Here is a 17,044-nt window from a genome sequence, read left to right as displayed (position 1 = left end):
CGCTGTCCTTGCCCTGGCGTCCCCAGCCCGGGGGCTCAGCCTCTCCTCCTCTCTCTCCCCCTCCGCCGCAGCCCGTCGCCTCTGGGCAGAGTTCAGGTTCAGCTCGGGATTTCGCTCGGGATTTAGGAAGGGGCCAGCGGGGCTGGAGGGCGCGGGCCGGCGCGGGAGGGCGCGGGAGGCGGGGAGCGGCGGCCTCTGATTGGCCGGGGCGGGGGAGTGAGCGGAGTTTCCCACAATGCCCCGGTGCGGTGCAGCCGCGGATGGATGCTGCGGGAAGGGGCTGCCATTTGCTGCCCCTGCCAGCGGCGCGCGGACCTGCCCGCGCTCCTGCAGCCGCCGCCGCCGCCAGCGCCGCCAGCCCGCCCGGCCTCTGCAGCGGGGCCGCCTGCGCTCCCTCCGCGGCCGCCGGAGTGGGCGCCATGAACCCCAGCTCCTCGGCGGGAGAGGAGAAGGGGGCGACGGGCGGCAGCAGCAGCAGCGGAAGCGGCGCCGGGAGCTGCTGCCTGGGCGCCGAGGGCGGCGCGGACCCGCGGGGCGCAGGGGCAGCCGCGGCGGCGGGGGCCGCTGCCCTGGACGAGCCCGCGGCCGCCGGCCAGAAGGAGAAGGACGAGGCGCTGGAGGAGAAGCTGAGAAACTTAACTTTCCGGAAGCAGGTCTCGTACAGGTAGGCGCGGGGAGCCGGCAGCCGAGACAGGTGCGCCGCGGCGGGAGACCCACTCTTCCCCCAGCAAGGGGCGCTTCCGCGGAGTTGGGCACCTCTCTGTTTCCAAGCCTCTCTTTCCCCCTTTTCCCCTCTCCTCCCGGGGATGTCTGTCCTCTCCCCATCCTATCATTCCAGGCTGAAGGGAAGCAACGCCGGCTTTGCCCTGTGGCAGGAGAGAAGCACTGGGTCCCTAAGGTCAGAACAACAGAAATTTGTGTGTGTGTATTTCTCTCTCTCTTTCTTCTCTCTCTCTCTCTCTCTCTCTCTCTCTCTCTCTCTCTCTCTGTGTGTGTGTGTGTGTGAGAGAGAGAGAGAGAGAGAAGAGAGAGAGAAAGGGTTGCAGACTCAGTGATGCTTAGTTTTCTTAAGAGAAGTCGTCAAAGTTGCCCCTAAGCAGGTGTCATCTTCAACCACCCTTCCCCCACCTTCCAGATTTCGCTGGATGAACCTTTGGCACTAACTTGATAGCTGAGATCACTCCGACAGGCAGAAATGAATAGCACTATACTGAAGAGAAATCCTTATGGAAGTTGGACCTGCCTCGAAATCCCTCATGAAGGAAGAGTGGGTTTATGTCTGTAGATGCGCCACTGGTTATGGGGGTTCCATGCCTGTGTGCTCCTTGCTTCTCTCCTGGCTGGAGGAGAGTGTGGGGAGCCCGCTGGCAAGCTAGGGGTGAAGGTGAGAGTAGGGACCATATTTGCACCTAAGGATGAGTGTGGGAGCCCTTTACACAAGGACAGTGTGGGATCAATGGCCTCTAAATTAGGATAAAAGATAACCCCACATTGCATTAGAATCCAACAACGAGGAATTAGGATTTATTAAGGTCTCTCTCCCACCTCCCTTTCGCAGGCAAGAATAAAGATATTGACAGGTCTGGAGAGTTGTCGACACTAACCCTACTGCTTGTTGATGTTAAAGGTCGAGGTGATATGCAAGCACAGGTTTACAAAGATGTACACTTGCTGGAGCTCAGAGGGTTTCTGGAAAAGGGGTCAGTGAAAACATTCTTGTAATCCTACTCTTTCTGAGTTTGTGTTCCCTTCCCAAAAACCATATAAAGTATGAAGCCTGTCACACCATGTGCTGTTATGTAAGCAAACGCAGATGACAGAGGTGTGTGGGTTTGGGAGGGTGTGTTTTATTTATGGGGGCAGGTGTGTGAATCATTGGGATCCCCACAGACATCGCCTGGCCTGGAGGCCACAGTCACTAGGGCATGTGCTCTGTGTCTAAGTGTTGACTTCTGATGACTCCTAAAACGCCTTCCTGGTGAGGTTGTTGCTTCTGCGTTGCTCGCATGCATTTTGTTCGCTGTGCGCTGAGGGAGTTCCCCACCTGAGTTGTTCTCTTAGTTACTCACACAGATCAGGTCCAAATTGATCTTTCTTTTTATACTTTGGTTTCTAAAAATAGACAGGTGATGGGGAGGGGGTAGCTCTAGGGATGTATGCTAGGACACTGACAGTTCTACTTCCTAGTTATGATGGCCTGTCTGGCCCTTGGGGGAACAGGGACTACATTCAGCCTAATTTAGGAGCAGGGAGTTGGAAGGGGGTGGTGATTACGTGAAGCACAGTGTGGGCTGCTCCTGGCTCATTGGTATTCATCAGAGTCCTCATTGGGTAGGAATACAAAGCCAGAGTTTGCAAGGGAAATCATTTCAGCTTGCCTCTTGGCAGGGGTCATTCTCTGAGCCTCCTTTTTCAAAATGTATGTTGTGTGGGGTTTTGCTTCCTGAGTTGCATGCTCACACATGCACATGTAAGTGTGTACACACACAAGCATAGACATGGACACAGATGCAGCATGTTTCTACAGAAGAATAATAACATTGCATCTGCTTTACAATCCATACATAGAGGTGGATTCTACTTCATGAACATCATTTCCTTTTAAATAAAGCTTTACAGTCTCCAATTCCTGCATCAGTGTCACCTCAGGTGGCTGGTTAAAAGTGCTCACCACCCTAGACTTACAGAATCAAACTGTCTGTGGGTGGGAATTCTTAACAGGCTCCTCAGGCGGTGTTTATGCAGACTAATATCTGGGGATTGCCACCCTATTTTGCCCCCAAGACTAAACAATTGATCTTTGAACTCATAAACCCTCCCCAGCCAAAGCGGGCCAGTCAGTCTCAAAGTCAGAGGAAAAGATGGTGAAAAGGAGATGCTTCCATCTGGAGCATATTTGTCCCTGGGTAACAGGAAAGTGTGTCCATTTTGATTACTGTTACTTATTTGTTTTGGAGTCATGGTGAGTGGCCTGCCCACTCATCATGGCGGCCATTGGTGCTGGACTCCTGCAGCGGGGCTGGCTGTTTTACTGTGGGATGGACAAAGGGTGTGTAAAAAATGAGCAACTTTGTCAGGAACTGAGGGTGGGCTCCTCAGTGAGGACCACACCACCTCCCTTCTGGGGGCACCTGAGGACGGTGTCTGGTGGGAGCTTATGGAGAGAAGGCAGGAAGACACACAGAATGGAGTCTGAGTGAAAGGGCTCAGTTAGGGTATGGAGCGTGGCTGCTTGTGTAAGGGGGATCATTTGAGGTGGAGGAGTGGAGATTTGCAGGTAGGCAAAAAATATCTTTTGAAGAACATGGATATTTTTGGAATGAAACTTGACAGGCAAAAAGAAGGGGGCTTTGGGAGAGAGGGTGTGTGTGTGTGTGTGTGTGTGTGTGTGTAGGGGGGTCTCATCTGCTCCTTCTGTTGCTAAGGAACATATAAGCTAGGGTTTAAAAATACATGAGGAGTGGGTGGGCATATGCAGTGACTCCTGTCTTTTTAGGAACCAGAGCCCTTTACAAAAAGCCTTTAAATAACCATTTCTGGAGGCAGATTATTCATTTTGCTTGACTTTTACTTTGTTAAGTAAAATAAACTCCTTTCTATACTCCTAGATTTCCCCTCATTATCTTTTCTTTGTTGGCTTTTTTTGAGAACCATTTTTCCCATGAGAATTTTTTCCTTTATTTCAGAATCTGCACCCCTAGAGCAAATAGTCTCTGTCGACTGTAAAGCTGAAGGTTTGAAAAGGCAGTGCAAGTGAGCTGGTACTTTTCTTTTAAAATTACTACTTCGTTTTTCTTTGCAAATTATGGTGCTGCAACAGATACATATGTGTAAATGACTATATAATGTGTAGGAACTGTTTTTTTTTTTTTTTTAACTGCTGTAAGAATTCCCATTTAAGTCAGTAAAATAAAAAGCCTTCAGAAACACATAAGGGAGGGGAAGGAGAAGGTAGCTGAAGTTTATTGTCTTTCATGCAACAGGCACTGGGCTAAGCCTTATTGTATATTCTGTCTTAATTAATCTTGGTGACAGTCCTATGATGTGATTATGACTATTTCCATTTTATTGAAAATGAACTTGAGGCATAGAGCTTGAGCAGGAGGCAGAATTTAAACACAGATGACTCCAAAGGACTTTCTCTTTAGACTCTGCATCACGCTGCTTCCCTAAACATTTATTTTAGGTTTGAACTGTCTCTCCATGTGTGCATATGTGTATGCACGCATGTGTGCAGTGTGTTATCTTCCCCTCATCCATAATACATGACAGCTCATTATCTATTATTATTATTATATATTATTGCATACTTTTTTTGGATTGTGGTCTTTTGCCTATATAATTTTAGGGAACCCTTCTACTATCTCAGAAATATAAATGAATATAAATTCATGATTGCAAATATATTGGTTTTTCTTCTGAGAACAAAACCACCTCCATGCACCTGCTATGAAGATATCCATGGTAGAGGTTTATATGCCTTTAAAAAAATTTACACAGGGTTGTGTAGGTGAACCTAGGTCCAGTGAAGAGCTGGCCCATCGGTACCTCTTTGGGCAGCCCAGAATGAGGGATGAAGTATAATTTTGCTTGTCAGTAGGTCTGGGCAGACCATGACTTACGAGATGTTGATGCCTGTGATTTAGTTTCTCTACTCATAAGCCATTTTGGTAATACCAAACCTTTCTTAAAGGAAGTTTTTGGTATGAGATAGAAATGGGAGCAAGGAGTATTAAATGCCTTAGTTTGGGCAACCATGGAAAAAAATGATCTATTATTCTTTATAGGTTGATGATTAGAATGTAGTATTTTTGTTTTGTGTGTTGTCCCATAAAGTAAGGTTATGTTATTACAAGAAAGATATCTGAGGAGTTGGAAGCCACGTAGGATAAAATGGATATTGTTCTTCCTTGCATTGTAATCAATAGTGTACGGGGGAACCTTTCTTCTCCTGAATATCAGTATGTAGCGTCCTCTTTTGTAAATCCATTTTATTTTGTTTTTATCTGTGCTTTGCACATCTGTTAGATTTTTAAAGACTTTAGGATCAGATTAAAATCTTTGTTCTAATTTAATTCTTTTCTCAGTAATTACTTACGTACTGACTGTTACTTCCTCAGTTAGGATACACACTGGGGAAGATTTCAATTCAACCACTGTCCAGAGTACTTATTCTGTTCTAAGTGATCTTTTAGAGGCTCGGTTTTTACCTGGGAGATTGACACTATTGGGTCTTGTGGAATCCGGGGATAGGGAAGTTGAAGAGAGGTCTTTGCTGGTGTTCAGTTCTGCTGTGGCAACAAACAACAGCATTGCCTCATGGGGCCAAGTTAAATTAGACTAGAGCTAGCTCTTTCCAACACTGCACTTTCTAATCTGAGGAAATGAGGGTTCCCAGTGAGAGCCCAGGGTGTCTACACCCTGTATGTTCGTCTGGCCTGGGATCTGAGAACATGTTCCCTCCACAACCCGAAGTTATCCTTGAAGCTGAGTACCTTGAAGTGACACCAGAAGCATCTGGAAGATTGTTGCCTACACGTTGGGCTGTGACATTTGCTTTCTTCCATGGGTATGCGTTGGTAACACTGATCCTGTGGAGACTAATTATTTTTCCTGAGGCCTTATAACTGTAGTTTTGGGACAGTAGTTACTGCAAATAAATGATGGCATGTGAGCTTTTCTTACAGTGGATAACTTTGAAGGAAAGGTCAGAAGTAAAATGAAATCTAAGCCATAAAACTTTTTGTCATTAAAATTTAATTTGCTCAAAATGCCTATAAAAATGGGCTAATTCTAATTGTTGGAACTGATTGAAACCTATTTCAAGGCACAACAAACAATGCAGATAATTGGAGAAATAAAAATACCAAGCTAAGTCTGTTTGCCCATAATGCTTCCACAACTCATTGCTGGCTTGTTCACCAGGAAAGCTCCTCGATTGGTATAAGCTCAAAAGCATCCACTTGGGGTGATAGGTGGCTGGTCTTCCCCTGTCCTCACATGGCACTTTCAAATAGCTTTGTTAGGACTGAAGTGTCATTTTCTGGTCTGGGACTTAGACTAGGGTTTGGACTTGGCATCTTTCTGCTAATCTCAGACAAGCTATGTAACTCCTTTGAGGCTCAGCCAATGTATTTCTAAAATGAGATAATAGTAATACCTAACTTACAGGTTTGTTAGGAAGATTAAATGAGTTACTTTATTTAAAGGACATGGCATAGTGCCCTGCACAGAGTTAACTTGTGTACTTATTACCATTCCCCAAACTAAGTTGTTAGCTCCTTTGAAGGCAGAACTTGCACCTGATCATTTGAATCGATGACTCAGATTTTTCTTGCTCGGTAGGTGTTGGATAAGTATTTATTGAATAAATACATTTCATTGGCATTTTAAAATAAATTATTACTGTTATTCATTCTCGGTTCATCTCAATTGCGAGTTTCTTTTCTACAAAGAAACCTCTGCCTTTTTCTTATTTACACTTTGTCCAGCAGCTCAGGACTGTCTTTCTGTTTACAGCTTCCTGTTTGCATACCTGCATCAGCCATTTAGCCAGCTGTTGGAGGCTGGAGAGGGGTGGCAGAAACTCTTACTTAACCAGCTATTTGCAGCTTGTCAAAGAAAAGGCCTTAATTTGCCTTCTGAGTAGCACTAATTAGCTCTCTGGTTCTCTTTCTGTCTGTCTCATCCCTTTCCAGGGGGCAGCATTGATTTTCTCCTCAGGGAAATTTCTGTTGACTTTTCCTTCAGTGATTAAAACGTAAAAATGCAGAAAAGGGCTACCCAGCATTCCTGGAGTCCTGACCATTGTCCAGCCAGCCAGAGGTCACTCCAGCCACCTCTGTTCTATATTACTTCACTCCCCCTTTCCTTCCAACTCATCTGATTGACTTTGGTGAAGAAGTTATTTTAGGAAGAGTGCATTCATCTGCTCAGTGACTCTAAGCTTTTGCTTTGTTTTTAACCCACTTAATAAAATCTTTGGAAAAGCACCAGCTACTTTTTATTCATGTACCATACAGAGCACTTGAAGAATGGCTCACGAATGTCCTGACTCCCATAGTGTTTGGGGAGAGGCGGTATGAGCACTGCTTGGGTTACTTTAGAGAAAATTTAATCATCTTGTGTGTGCCTATTAGCTGAAGGAGGGGGCTGTGATTGGGTAGAGGTGGGAAGAAAGGTCTTTGCATATGAATGTTAATGTTCTTTCCTTCCAGCCCTGAGTTTTGTGAGCCTTTGAAATAAAGCAAACAGCTTTTTTCTTTTTTCCTTTTTTTTAAGGCAACAGCTTTCTAACGGGGGCTTCTGTCATTCTTGCATCCAACCTGAGTTTTGCTGAAATGGAAATTTGCCTTTAGTTGTCTAGACTCATAAATAATGTTCTGATAAAAGAACCAATTCTGGTTTAAACTGTAATATTTATAGCCTGGCTTTTGTTAGATGTTGGGAACAGCATTCAAAACAGTAATATTTAAACCACAATTAAATTTCATTTTTCTTACCTTTCAATTACTTGAGAGGTAGAGGATAGTAGTGGTGAAGAGCCCTGCCACCTGGGTCTAAAGCTCCACCTCTGCCTGCTGTGTGCCTGCACAAGTTACTTAACCTCTCTGTGTCTTAATTTCCCCATCTACAAAATAGTAATGATAGTGGTACTCATCCTGTAGAATTATTTGACATTTAAATGAGTCACAAAGTACATGCTATATGTGTGTTTGTTAAGGTGGTGTTATCTATACTTAAGTCCCGTTAAGGAGCAGATTTGTGTGTTATTCTTCAAAATACAGAACATCAGTCAAATGTCAGCAGCTGGTGATAAAATTATTCAGGTAATATGAAAATGAGAGAGACATAGACTTAAGAAATTTAGCTGACAGGTTTTGGCATTCTTTAAGATATAGAATATGTAATTTTTATTTCGTAACTTATTAAAACACAGTTCATTGTTACTAGGGAATGTGAAAAGGAGAAAGCTGCTTCTTAGTGCTTTGGAAATTGGAGCGGACAGAAGGCAGAGGTCGGAGGAGACAGGCACAGTCAGTGTGCAGAGGAGTCAGGTAGCAGCAGCCCGAACTGCCAGCTGGTCATCTGAGAGCAGGAAGCCAAACGTGGAGGGTTGGGTGAGAGGGATCTCAGAGCTTTGCAGTGTCAGGAATGGATAAGCTGATAAAGACCGAGGTACTAGAAACAGTTGTCCCCTGTGATTCCAGGACAGAGGTTATTTCTCTTCTGGCCTGTCTTGATGATGTCTGCTTTGTACATGCAGACAATGGCCGGCTGGCATGCCCTGGCAATCACAGAAAGAAGCTTTGCAGATGCTACCTGCGCTGGATTATTTCAGAAATGGAAGGCACAGCCTTCTGGGATGTTCCATTAGTTATTTCAACCAGGCCAAACAGCAGAATATATTTTAAAAGATGTAGATGGTTATTAAATATTTGTTAGACAAGTAAAACTGCTCAGGACTGTGAAATAAATGTTAAGGAGGTGAATTCATTTTTGTTTTCCTTAAAAAAGGCAAAGATAAGACAGTTGGACCGCTTTTGTGTATCATGTAGTCTTTCAGGAAATAGCTGGAAAATAGATTCCTTGAAAGGACCAAAGTACATTTTTAAAATGTGTCATTCCTTTGTACATGAGAAAGATGTCAGGCTTGTAGGGAAAAATACATTTTTGCTTTTTTTTAAAAAAACTTGAAAGCAATTTGTTGAAAGATAAAAAGAGCTTTACATAAGCTTATGTGGAAGCGGTGGGAAAGGGTTCCATGTATCATTTAGAGACAAACTTCTGGAACATTCCTCAGGCTGAAAGGCCTGAGATCTCATCATTGTCCTAATGGATGTGTCAGAGTTTGAGACAATCTCTTTCAGACTGAAAGCATTCTCTTTAAGAGTTTTGGGCCGGGCGCGGTGGCTCAAGCCTGTAATCCCAGCACTTTGGGAGGCCGAGATGGGCGGATCACGAGGTCAGGAGATCGAGACCATCCTGGCTAACACGGTGAAACCCCGTCTCTACTAAAAAAATACAAAAAACTAGCCGGGCGAGGTGGCAGGCGCCTGTAGTCCCAGCTACTCGGGAGGCTGAGGCAGGAGAATGGCGTGAACCTGGGAGGCGGAGCTTGCAGTGAGCTGAGATCCGGCCACTGTACTCCAGCCTAGGCGGCAGAGCAAGACTCCGTCTCAAAAAAAAAAAAAAAAAAAAAAAAAAGAGTTTTGAAGGAAAAGCCTGTAATCCCAGCACTTTGGGAGGCTGAGGTGGGCGGATCACAAGGTCAGGAGATCGAGACCATCCTGGCCAACATGGTGAAACCTTGTCTTTACTAAAATACAAAAAAAATTAGCCGGATATGGTGGCGCATGCTTGTAGTCCCAGCTACTCAGGTGGCTGAGGCAGGGGAATCACTTGAACCTGGGAGGCGGAGGTTGCAGCGAGCTGAGATCAAGCCGCTGCACTCCAGCCTGGCAACAGAGTGAGACCCCGTCTCAAAAAAAAAAAAAAAGGTTTCTCCCTTTTAAATCAGCCCTCTCTCAATGCAAAGACTAAGGTGTGGCATGTTTCTTTTCCTTTGTAATTGAAGCACCGTCCTCAGCATCTGAAGTTACACAGGAAGCTGCCAAGCATGGGCTTCCCTGACAGCACACAGCCTCGGGACTGCTTGGCTTTCATGGTTTCTTCATCAGCTTGGGCTGTTGTAACAAAGTCCCATACGGGCGGCTTCTAAACAACAGACATTTCTTTCTCATCGTTCCGGAGGCTGGAAGTCTGAGATCAGGGCACCAACATGGTCAGGTTCTGGGGAGGGCCCTCTTTGGGGCTGTAGACAGATCTCTTCTCATGGTGTCCTCACAGGGTGGAGGTAGTGAGGCTCCTGGGGGCCTCTTTTTAGAGGGGCACTCATCCCATTCATTAGCACCCCACCCTCGTGACTGAATCACCCCCAGTGGCCCCACCTTCTAGAACCGTCACACTGGGGGTGAGAATTGAGAATTTCAACACGTGACTTTTGGGAGGACATAAACACCAGCCCCCCCACCCCACCTTTTTCTCACAATATCCCAGGAAGCCACAGACACCACTCCTCTTGTCCTTCACAGTGGCCTCTGAAGGCCATTCCCAGAGGCAGCGAAGGCCATCCGTGCACTTCCAAGCTTTTTGTAAGTGCAGCTCAGAGAAGGAAGAAGCTTTTCTTGCTTCAAATACTGACTGCAATGATTAACTTACTTCCCTACCTGTGAATATTAATCATTATAAGTTACTGATTTTGCCAAATGCTTACACTGTATCAAGAGTTGCTAAATATTTTACATTCGGGATTTCATTGAACCCTCAATCAAGTAGGGACTATTATCATTTCCATTTTACAGAGAAGGACATTGAGGCTTAGCGTTTAAGTAACTTGCCTGCAAGTCACAGAGCCAGTTAAGTGGCAGAGTTAAGATCTGTGCCCATATTTGCATATTGCTTATTACTTCCCGATTGCAGCTTTTCTTGTCCTCTTTTCACCCTTTCCCATTACCCTCTCTGTGTGCAAATAGCCATATTTTCACAATCTAGTGGTTTATTAGACCAAACTCTCTTGAGGAGAGAGACCCATGTGTTTCATCTTCATGGACCTAGCCAGACCTCACACAGGACATAGAGAAAGGCCTTGACAAAGGTTGATTGACTGAGTGGATGAACATTCTTTTTACGTCTAAGCATAAAACTTAGCTCTGTGAATAATCATGTGCTACTGTCAGTTGTAGGGAGGCCAAGATTGAGCTTTCCATGGTGTTTTTTGTAAAAACTATATGAATTTTCCATTGCACGAGACGGGGGAATAAATCCAGTTTCCTGGGGCCAAGAAATGATTATGGGGATTATAGACTGGTATTGCTCCTTCTAAATTCTACCTTCAGTACAAGACCTTGTGATTTGTTGTAATCATAGTGGAACTTGAAGGGAGGCGATGGTACCATGCGTTGGGGTCCAGTGAAGAAGCTCGGTTTAACTTATGTGCACTTGACATGTCCGAAATGGTGTAGTCAGCCCCATTTGATTTTTACAAAAGATATTCTTAGAAGAGTCTGATCTTTTACCTTTAGCTCAAGGACCTGTTTGAGCTGCAAGTCTTTGCAATATGAGTTTTTCCATAACAACATCCTTCAGAATTCATAAGTATGTTCATGAGTGCAGTTAGAGACACCTAGAAAGTTCCAAAGGAACATTTTGAAAACCTGAATCATTCTTTCTCATTTGAAGAAAACTTTCACAATTTCTTAGGAAAATAAACCTCTACTTCAAAAATAAATGCCCAAGCTATTTAAAGATTAAAACAGAAGCTTTCTATGAGCCAGCGTGGAATTACTTATAACAAAGTCTAAGGGATTTTTTTAAAGACAAATTTATGGAGATTTCTTAAACTGTTATACTGACTAAATTTAGGCACTTAATAATAATAAAAATGTGTGCGGTGCTTTCACGGCTTACCATTTATAAACTCCTTTCACATAATTAATCTAACTTTACTCACAAAACAATCTTAGGCAACCCCGTATTGTTTTCATAGGCATTGTACGTTTAAGGAAACAGTCACAGTAGCTAAGCGACTTTCCCAAGGCCACGTGCCATGAGGGACATTGCCAGGTTCAGGCTGGTTTTCGGATCTGAAGTCTCATACTCTTTTCACTGCAGGATGCTGTTTCCACACATGAATCTATGGAAAGATAGCACCATTTCCCTCTCATTAATTTTACTTACTTGAATTAATCTCACTAAATGGACAAAGTTGGCATCAGTCACTAGCTGGCATTCTAAAATCCATAGCGCATCGACAACGAGGATGACCTCATTGCATTGTCATTACCCTTCCTGTACACATGAAAACATGAAACTGCAAGTGTGATGGTATATGTTTAACACTCCTCTTACTGGAGAAAAAGAAAAAAAACAGGTAGAGGTAGAGTTAGGCCCTTTCTTTGCATTAGTTGCTAAGCAGCAGCCATTTCATTGTAAAGGAGATTCAGTTCAAGAAATGGCACAGGTATTCCAAGAATAGTATTTCATTTTTATAGCAATTGCATTTCAGGCCTCCAGAAAGCATATGCTTCTGTGGCTCAGTGATTTTTAGGGGAAGAAATAGCCACCTTAACATATTTGTTGAACATATGGAGAAAATTCAATATAGCTGATCACCTAATAACCAGACTTCCATGAGGCGCATGCAGTTCACAGGGGCAGCAGGTTCAGGCTACCTGCAGTTTGAAGGATTTGGAAGTCTCCAGAAAATACTGTTGACAAACAAGTACATTTTGAGGTGGTGTTTGACATTCACCGATACTATCTCAATGAAATACGCTGGGTAATTTAGAATTCTAAGGGTATTGAAATAATACGGTATAGAACAAAATTTTGTTGTTGCAGCCAAGGGGTTGGATGGTGCCAAGATTTCATTGTATTGAGCTTTTGCTGGCAGCTGAAAGCTCTTCAAAATGGAGATAGAAAATACGGTACAAGTCTGTTTTACCAGAGACTAGGATTGCAACCCCTGCCTTTTTTTGTTTTCCATTTGCTTGGTAGATCTTCCTCCATCCCTTTATTTTAAGCCTATGTGTGTCTCTGCATGTGAGATGGATCTCTTGAATACAGCAAACTGATGGGTCTTGACTCTATCCAATTTGCCAGTCTGTGTCTTTTAATTGGAGCATTTAGCCCATTTACATTTAAGGTTAATATTGTTATATGTGAACTTGATCCTGCCATTATGATGTTAGCTGGTTATTTTGCTTGCTAGTTGATGCAGTTTCTTCCTAGCATCGATGGTCTTTACATTTTGGCATGTTTTTGCAGTGGCTGGTACCTGTTGTTCCTTTCCATGTTTAGTGCTTCCTTCAGGGGCTCTTGTAGGGCAGGCCTGGTGGTGACAAAATCTCTCAGCGTTTGCTTGTTTATAAAGGATTTTATTTCTCCTTCAGTTATGAAACTTAGTTTGGCTGGATATGAAAATCTGGGTTGAAAATTCTTTTCTTTAAGAATGTTGAATATTGGCCCCCACTCTCTTCTGGCTTGTAGAGTTTCTGCTGAGAGATCTGCTGTTAGTCTGATGGGCTTCCTTTTGTGGGTAATCCGACCTTTCTCTCTGGCTGCCCTTAATATTTTTTCCTTCATTTCAACTTTGGTAAATCTGACAATTATGTGTCTTGGAGTTGCTCTTCTCGAGGAGTATCTTTGTGGCGTTCTCTGTATTTCCTGAATTTGAATGTTGGCTTGCCTTGCTAGGTTGGGGAAGATCTTCTGGATAATATCCTGCAGAGTGTTTTCTGACTTGGTTCCATTTTCCCCGTCACTTTCAGGTACACCAATCAGACATAAATTTGGTCTTTTCACATAGTCCCATATTTCTTGGAGGCTTTGTTCGTTTCTTTTTACTCTTTTTTCTCTGAACTTCTCTTCTCACTTCATTTCATTCATTTGATCTTCAATCACTGATACCCTTTCTTCCAGTTGATCGAGTCAGTTACTGAAGCTTGTGTATTTGTCACGTAGTTCTTGTGTCATGGTTTTCATCTCTATAGGTCATTTAAGGACTTCTCTGCATTGATTATTCTAGTTAGCCATTCATCAAATCTTTTTTCAAGGTTTTTAGTTTCTCTGTGCATGCACACGTATGTTTGTTACGACACTATTCACAATAGCAAAGACTTGGAACCTACCCAAATGTCCATCAATGACAGACTGGATTAAGAAAATGTGGCACATATACACCACAGAATACTATGCAGTCATAAAAAAGGATGAGTTCATGTCCTTTGTAGAGACATGGATGCAGCTGGAAACCATCATTCTCAGCAAACTATTGCAAGAACAGAAAACCAAACACCGTATGTTCTCACTCATAGGTGGGAATTGAACAATAAGAACACTTGGACACAAGAAGGGGAACATCACACACCGGGGCCTGTTGTGGGGTGGGGGAAGTGGGGAGGGATAGCATTAGGAGATATACCTAATGTAAATGATAAGTTAATGGGTGCAGCACACTGACATGGCATATGTATACATATGTAACAAACCTGCACATTGTGCACATGTATCCTAGAACTTAAAGTATAATAAAAAAGAAAAAACATTTCAATAATAAAAAAGGAGTAATAATAATAAAAAAGAAAATATGATGCAAGACGAGCATAATTCATGGAGCTCAGTTTATCAGAAGGATCTGAGTGCAGAGGAGGATGTATAATACTTAATGTCCCAATGGATACGTGTGTGAAGGGGTGATGTCAACATACAAAGCTGTCAGGTGCTATATTTTTCTGATTGAAATACTACTATTAATTTTGAAGGCAGATTGATCTGTGTGTGGAAGCCTGGAAGCTTGGAAGCCCTTGGCCCTGCCTTTTAAGGCATTTCTGCCATCTCTGTGGTAATTTGCCAAACTATCGTGAAACTTATGTGTATCTATACAAATGTATTTTCTTCAGATAACTGCTTCATGGGAGTTAAGGGAGCAAACTTTGTTGTTTTGTAAGAGTGTGCTGCATAATACTCCTCCTCACAATTCCCCTCAAGATATTTGAGAGAAAATGCCCTTTTCCGGGAGCAGCTGGGATGCCTGGAAGCTTGTTTTTAATTTCCAGTAAGTTGCCCTCCCATTTAAGGCAAAGTACTTCTTCCAGGAACTAAAAGTCGGACTCAGAAGAAGTAATACATGGATGAATTCACAAATGGTGAATGGTTATTCCCACTGTGGTGATGAGTTAATTAGTATGGTTGGTTTTAGCATCTCTCGAACAATTAATGCCTCTCGTATATGTTTCATCACACACTTTTACAGTGACTCAAAACAGCTTTAGCAAAACAGCACTTGTGTTATATGAACCCGTTATATAGATGGTGAAATCAAGACAAGGAAGGCTGGGGAGGAGAGAGCTAAAACGTTGACTTCCCGGCCTGGTATGAAACCCATAGAAGTGCAAGATCCTAAGTGTCTTTCAGAAAAAGCATATCTGGGAGGTGCTTGATAATATACCTTCAACATTAATGAGGTCTTACTTGCCAGGAACTGTGAAGTGCTTTACATGTATGGTTTCAGTTAATTCTTATCACAACTTTATAAGGTAGATGCTTTTACTATCCATAGCTTTACAGAAAAGGAAACTGAGGCACAGGATAATGAAATAATATGTCAGGGCCTCACTACCAGCCAACAGTGGAGCCAGGGTTTGAATTCCAGAACTCCCTATCTAGTGCACTTAACCATTATTCTGTGCTATATTCCTATATGCATCCAAAACCCTGTTTTTCCTTTTAGGAATGACCTCTTTCCCCTTGTGTGTAGCCTTGTGGGGCTGTACATCAAGGTGCCTGGCTCTCCACCATGGTAACCAATAAGGTCTTTGGAAGCTGTTGTAGGGGACTTCCACTTACCACCCTGATAATACCTTAGGGCAAGTGTATGACTTGAGCTTGGACAACTAGCCTCTCTTAGACTTGGACTCTTAAAGGATTGTCAAAGGGATTGCCAATTTGTTCATATCTACTGGCAGTGCCCTGGTAGGACAATTCCTGCTGCTCTGGTTCCTGTCTTTATGCTAAGCGTGGGTTGTGATATGGTTTGGCTTTGTGTCCCAACCCAGATCTCATCTTGAATTGTACTCCCATAATTTCCACATGTTGTGGGAGGGACCCAGTGGGAGGTAATTGAAGTATGAGGATGCATCTTTCCCCTAATGATCTTGTGATAGTGAATAAGTCTCATGAGATCTGATGGTTTTATCAGGGGGGTTTCCCTGCACAAGTTGCCTGCTGCCATCCATGTAAGACATGATTTGTTCCTCCTTGCCTTCCACCATGACTGTGAGGCCTCCCCAGTCATGTAAAACTGTAAGTTTAATAAACCTCTTTCTTCTGTAAATTGCCCAGTCTCGGGTATGTCTTTATCAGCAGTATGAAAACAGGCTAATATAGTAAATTGGTACCAGGAGTGGGGTTCTGCTGAAAAGGTACCTGAAAATGTGGAAGCGACTTTGGAACTGGGTAACAGGCAGAGGTTGAAACAGTTTGGGGAGCTCAGAGAAGACAGGAAAATGTGGGAAAGTTTGGAACTTCCTAGAGACTTGTTGAATGGCTTTGACAAAAATGCTGATAGTGATATGAACAATAAGATCTAGGCTGAGGTGGTCTCAGATGGAGATGAGGAACTTGTTGGGAACTGGAGCAAAGGTGACTCTTGCTATGTTTTAGCAATGACTGGTGGCATTTTGCCCCTGCCCTAGAGATTTGTGGAACTTTGAACTTGAGAGAGTTGATTTATGGTATTTGGTGAAAGAAATTTCTAAGCAGCAAAGCAATCAAGAGGTAACTTGGATGCTGTTAAAGGCATTCAGTTTTATAAGGCAAGCTGAGCATAAAAGTTCAGAAAATTTGCAGCCTGACAATGCAATGGGAAATAAAATCCCATTATTCAAGCTGGCTGCAGAAATTTGCATAAGTAATGAGGAGCTGAATGTTAATCACCAAGACAATGGGGAAAATGTCTTCAGGGCATGTCAGAGGTCTTTGTGGCAGCCCTTCCCATCTCAGGTCCAGAGGCCATGTGAAAATGGTTTCATGGGCTGAGCCCAGGGACCTCTTGCTTTGTGCAGCCTATGGACTTGGTGTCCTGTGTCCCAGCCACTCCAGCCATGGCTAAAAGGGGCCAAGGTATACCTTGAGCCATTGCTTCAGAGGGTTCAAGTCTTAAGCCTTGGAAACTTCCACATGGTGTTGAGCCTGCAGGTGCGTGGAAGTCAAGAATTGAAGTTTGGAAACTTCCACCTTGATTTCAGAGGATGTATGGAAACACCTGGATGCCCGGGCAGAAGTTCACTACAGGAGCAGGGCCCTCATGGAGAACCTCTGCTAGGGCAATGCAGAAGGGAAATGTGAGGTTGGAGCCCCCACACAGAGTCCCTCCTGGGGCATCACATAGTGGAGCTGTGAGAAGAGGGCCACTGTCCTCCAGACCCCAGAATGGTAGTTCCACCATAAGCTTGCACCATGCACCTGGAAAAGCCACAGACAC

General features: G+C 43.7%; 1 protein-coding gene across 4 annotated transcripts in view; it reads left to right on the top strand.

The window, feature by feature from the left end:
* Positions 1-258: 258 nt before the first annotated feature.
* The window catches only part of DGKI (diacylglycerol kinase iota), a 467,910-nt gene continuing 451,124 nt past the window's right edge, over positions 259-17,044 (top strand). For 2 of the 4 annotated variants that reach the window (XM_025379314.1, XM_025379313.1), the window contains exon 1: positions 259-664. In XM_025379314.1, the coding sequence (XP_025235099.1) occupies positions 261-664 (404 nt within the window). In that variant the 5' untranslated portion in view covers positions 259-260. Of the gene's footprint in view, positions 665-792; positions 899-3,686; positions 3,762-17,044 lie in introns of those variants that run through there. The other 2 variants (XM_025379316.1, XM_025379315.1) reach the window with 2 other exon arrangements.

This window comes from Theropithecus gelada, chromosome 3 (genome assembly GCF_003255815.1).
Source record: "Theropithecus gelada isolate Dixy chromosome 3, Tgel_1.0, whole genome shotgun sequence".
Taxonomy (NCBI): domain Eukaryota; kingdom Metazoa; phylum Chordata; class Mammalia; order Primates; family Cercopithecidae; genus Theropithecus; species Theropithecus gelada.
This window is presented reverse-complemented; position numbering and strand designations above follow the sequence as displayed.